Genomic DNA, 5427 nt, shown 5'->3' with positions numbered 1-5427 from the left:
CCCATACTTCTTTTGAATTATATAAAATAAAAGTAAGTTTCTTTCCTTTGCCAGGTATTTTCTATCTTGCTTAGCTGTGCTTTAGGCAATAATATATTCTTCATAATACTGTAAACTCTTCGCCAATTACTAGAAGTATTCCTTTTATTTTTTAATTCTCAGCTTTTAAAAATAACACATGCAATCGAGATATTTGTAAATACAAGGGACAAAAGAAAAATATAGAGTGCCAAGAATAAAACTTCTAATGTGAATTATACATGAGAGGCTTGTAATTTGGTGAGAGTGACATAGAAAGCCTGTAATCTCAGCACTTTGGGAGGCCGAGGTGGGTAGATCACAAGGTCAGGAGTTCAAGACCAGCCTGGCCAAGATGGTGAAACACCATCTCTACTATTGTATAGGTTAAAGATGGTGCCTGTGTAGGAGAATAATAAAATAGAATGGCAATAGAACTCTGGGACTAAAACACAGAGTTCTGTTCAGGACATTGACAAATGGTAACTATTTAGAGCATGACAATTTATAAGAGTAAATAAATAAGAAACCAAGAAAAATGTTTTCTAAGTATTATTTATGAGACCCCAGGTATCTAAACAGCTCACTCCTTAACTTTTACCGAGGACCCTGTTCAAATATCTCTTAAAGAAGCTTTGCTGGACTATTTTATTAAAATAGCAAGATATAAGTTTAGAATGGAATGGAATTCTAGAAAAGAGAGAAAAAAGGTCAAAATCTAGAGAAATCAACAGTTAATATATTTGAAATATTCTTACTGTCACCATAAGGGGATAAGTATATGTTCTGCTTTAATCATAATCACTTAAAAGATTAGATATCTTAATATGGGCTATAGAATTAGATATATTAATCATCACTTGAGATCACTATCTATGCCAGAATAAACTAGTACAGCAACCTTTTGAGGGAAAAAGGCAGTAAAATACAATTTGAAATAATCAGTGGTGTTATAGAGCTCTCTTTGCATAGATCATTGATGACTAGTTCTTCCAATTTGAATTACATGAATCCATTGGATTATTATTTATTCTTAACTGAATGCACACTTTAAAGAGATACACAAAGTGATTCATTAAATAATTTAAAATCACCTTTGTATTATATAGTGGCAGGAGACAGGAAATTAGGTGACAATTCATGGGAATATTTTGTATATCTTGGCAAATAACAACACAGCACCATTCCAGCAAATATGAAGAATGAATAAGTAGTTACATTTTACAGTGGGAGAAACTAAAGTGCATAGAGATTAATGGTTTACTGAAGACCATCTATATTGCTGTGGATATTAGTTGGAATAAAATAATGCTTTTTGTCTTAATTCTATACACAAGTTATATTTTTTGCAAGAACGTATATGTAATTTTTGTCAGTGATGTCATTGTTGCTATTTTCTGCATTTAAGCCATAAGATACAAATATGTACATGTAAATAATTATAACAGAGAAAATAAGCATTTTGATAAAATATTTTATTAATAATAATAATATGGTTATAAAAATAACAACTTTATTAACTACAGAAAGTTTATAATACAAGTCATAACCACAGTGTTCCCTTTTTTGGGTAAGCATACAGCTATACCACTCAATAGGCAGCTTATTAATTTCCTATTTACATAGAAGACAAACAGTCATAACATCCACAGTATTTCATTTTCAGTTTCCTAAAGACAGAAACTTTCTGTGCAAATGGAAGTGAACCTACTTAAAAGTTACACTGTCAAGATATATATGGTCCAAAACATTTTAACTCTTTTTGTATTAGTAAATTCTTAGCTCCAAACTTAGTTGAATATTGAAAGATAACTTCTTTTTGGACTTTATCATGACAAGTGATTTATTTTAAAGTTATGTATTTTCAAAACAAACACCATGTACTTTTACCAAAATTAATTTTACTTTTTAAATGAGTTTGCCTACGTATATGGGCTATAATTGATTATAATAGTATGTTTTGAATCTCAGTAAATCGATTTAAGGCTTTTTAGTATAAGAGCTTATTAAAATTCTTTACCTCATGATCTCTATCTTGCAAAACCAGTATTTCTTTTTAAAAAAGTTTAAAAACAACAACGAAATGCCTACAGCAATTTCCCACTTCTTGACAGTGTTCTTTTCAAGAGAATGTTGTGGCTATAACATTCACTTTGTACAGTACCATTGGTACCAACAAGAAATATTCACAGGAATAAGTGAAATACAATTTTGCTATCACATGCCATTACTGTTAATTTTCTTGCCTTCCAGTGTCTCACACTTCCCATAATTTGAAACACTTAGATAGCAAGCAAAAGCCTGTTAATACTAGAAATTGACTCAATAGATTTTACTGAGGACCTGCCCACAGCATATAGGTAAAAGTCATTACACATTTTACAATAAAATTAAAGAAGTATACAAAAGGATTATCATTCCTTCTGCACGGCAGAGGCATTATGAAAAATATTTTAGTTTTACACTTCAATTCCTGGTAGACATGAGAAAATGTCTGCAATTATAACAGTACATAACCATTATTCAAACAGCCAAACCAAAAATCACATTGAAACCTCTGATTTAAAAAATCCTTTTGTCAATGACACAAAATAAAGTGGATAATTGGATTTTAAAAAATGTTTAATAATTTATTCAGCAAAGAACACGTGGTAAATAGTATCTTCCGCCCGCAAATAATGATATGACTCTACCCTGTTCTATTACCTAAAATAACATGGACCTTGTTCATCTAACTTTCATTGTCAATTCCACCCATGTCCCTCTCTCACAAAAGGAGCCTCCCAAAGACAGAATTCTTTTGTACAGTTTGTTTGATGATTTATTGGTGGTATTGTTTTTAGCCTTTAATAAAATGAAAAATACTGGGCTCAAAATGTCTAAATACTTAGCTGCATCTTGTATCTAGCTAATCTTTATCTGTATTTCCAGGAAATTTAGAGAAAAAGTCATAAAAGAAGTATTTTTAAAATGTGAGTATTTAAAAGTATGACAATTTTTATAAAAGTTTTAAAAATATCATTAATATGCAACAATAAAATTTCACTGGTTCAGCCAGAAGAAACTATGAAATATACTTTATATTTTGGCAATATACTCTTGAAATTTCTAGGTGTTCTTATTAAAATGGTGTATTATATAAGGAAAGGAGAAATACAATCAGATACGATGATGGAGACTAGCAACTATTTGGATGTCTTTTTGCTTCCACTTTAAGTTTCTTGATACCAGCACATATCTTATTATGAAAAAAAATTTTGTATAAGCATTTCTGGACTTGCCACCAGAAGTCCAGTTAGTTCTGTGGACTAAACTCTCCATAAACTTAAAACCTTTTTAGTCTAGATTAAACAGTATTCTAAAGAGCTGTTAGGGAATCATTTGGGGACTTAGCTTTGATAAAAATCACTCACGAAAACTAAGTCAGAGAAATGGGAATACTGGATTCACACCATTCAAAAAGTTATTTTTAAAGATGTTTTGTACAGGAAGATTTTTGCAAAAATTCAAGGCCTATCCTATTACTGTTTGTTATTCTATTTCTCAACAATACATGATTTTTAGCTAAACATGACAAATACAATGATAAATATGATCATTTGGCTGTTATACAGAACACAAAATTTAAATGTCTATTACATATGGCATTGGGAGTGATCTTTGTAAAATGAAATAAGAAAAAGTAAAGATACCTTGATAAAATATCTGATTCAACAGATTCCACTGTACTTCAAAAAAAAAAAAAATGAATACAGAGTTTAGACAAACTAGTTTCTTTCCTTTTACAAGTTTTCTTTTACTGCAAAAAAACTTTATTAGGCTAAAATCTCCAGGTTGAGAAAAGTGTTTTTCTTTTTTTCTCCAATATATACTTTAATGCATGACTTGATGAAGGGTATTTATAAAACTTTGGAGACATGGAAATTTTCCTCTTAAATTTTTTTAAATTTAAAGGCAATGAGCTAGAAGTCAATCACAGCAGCAAGTCTTAGAATTAACCTATTTAAATACGTTTTTAATGACCAAAACAGTTTTAATTTTCTTCAATTAGACACTGATCTGAGCACTTAAGAAATGCTTTAGGAAAGTAGATACACAAATATTTTGTGTAAATAAGTGGCCTTAAGTTTGGGGGAAACAAATTACACAAAGAGAACTATTACCCTCTTTCCTTTCAGAATTAGAAACTACATGAAATAACTAGGATATTGAATACATGTAAACACCTAGATTAGGTGTTATTTAACCGGGGTGATGGCCACACCTGAAATGTCAACCAAAGAAGATCATCTGCAGATTATGTATGGAGAATTAGCTAGTCATTTTGATTTTGCATCATTTTTAAATATTTCTACTGGTCTTTAGAGATTTCTATTTTTTTGAGGTAAAACTATAGGTATATACTTCTAAAATATTTAGGGGTTACATTAGGTACATCATAATTTAAACTGTAGTGCATGTACATGTGTACCTAGGCATGTGTACATGGGTATGTGGTTTTGTAAAAAGTGTGTTCGTGTACCAGTATTGCAGGATACATGGTGAAGAGAAATGAATGAACTATAACATATAGCATATGAAATGTAATATAATTTAATATAGGGCTACAATTTAAGGACACAAGGTATAAATTGTTTTGGTGAGGTTAAAATAACATTTAATTTATGGTTTACTCATTATTAAGAAACCAATCTCAGAAAGCAGCTTAGAGAGATTAATTGATTTTTTTCCCACGAAATCTTTATCCAGCAATTATACCTGTGTGTTTTTTAATCCATTCAAGTATCTTCAGGAGATATGTTACTACACTTGCATGTACCTTAATTCACTTCAACACTGACAAAATAACACTGACAAACAAAACAACAGAAAACACCCATAAACATTAATGAGAATTTTAACAAACATGACTCTCCAGTAGTTGTCTTAGGATTGTTGTAAGTGACATTTTTAATTCCACATTCTCTGAAATCTTCATGTAAAAGACAGTTGTGTTGGTGGGTGCTTCAGACACACTTACTTCAGCTATGACTGTGGTACCTTATATGTTAAAATAATTTTGTGTATCCATTTTGCATAATATGCTACTCGGACAAAAATACCAGGACGATTTGGAATGGCACATCCACGGCCGGGAACAATGACACCAAGAACCATTCTCATTTTATGTTGCTCACAAACAAGTGGGCCACCATAATCCCCCTAGGAGTAAGACATACAAAAACAAAGTATTATTAGGAATTTAAACAATAGTTCATTAACATTATCGTATATAGATTTGCATCTCAGAGATATATACAGAAAAAGAGAATAACTGCAACTGAAATATGAAGATATAAAAATTAGTGTACTAGACCATTTGTTGACTTTCTACTGAATTAGCCAAGACTGAGATAATACAAAGTTTAA

The 5427-nt window shown here is 30.6% G+C and overlaps 1 protein-coding gene across 1 annotated transcript in view; it reads right to left on the bottom strand.

The window, feature by feature from the left end:
- Window positions 1–4598: 4598 nt before the first annotated feature.
- HGF (hepatocyte growth factor (hepapoietin A; scatter factor)) overlaps window positions 4599–5427 on the bottom strand; it is a 69276-nt gene continuing 68447 nt past the window's right edge. Inside the window, exon 19 of the mRNA XM_011927694.1 lies at window positions 4599–5220. Coding sequence (XP_011783084.1) covers window positions 5044–5220 — 177 coding nt within the window. The 3' untranslated portion in view covers window positions 4599–5043. The remainder of the gene's footprint in view (window positions 5221–5427) is intronic.

This window comes from Colobus angolensis, unplaced genomic scaffold, assembly GCF_000951035.1.
Source record: "Colobus angolensis palliatus isolate OR3802 unplaced genomic scaffold, Cang.pa_1.0 Scaffold74, whole genome shotgun sequence".
Classification (NCBI taxonomy): domain Eukaryota; kingdom Metazoa; phylum Chordata; class Mammalia; order Primates; family Cercopithecidae; genus Colobus; species Colobus angolensis.
Note: the sequence above shows the minus strand (reverse complement) of the source record. Positions and strands in the feature narration are given on the sequence as shown.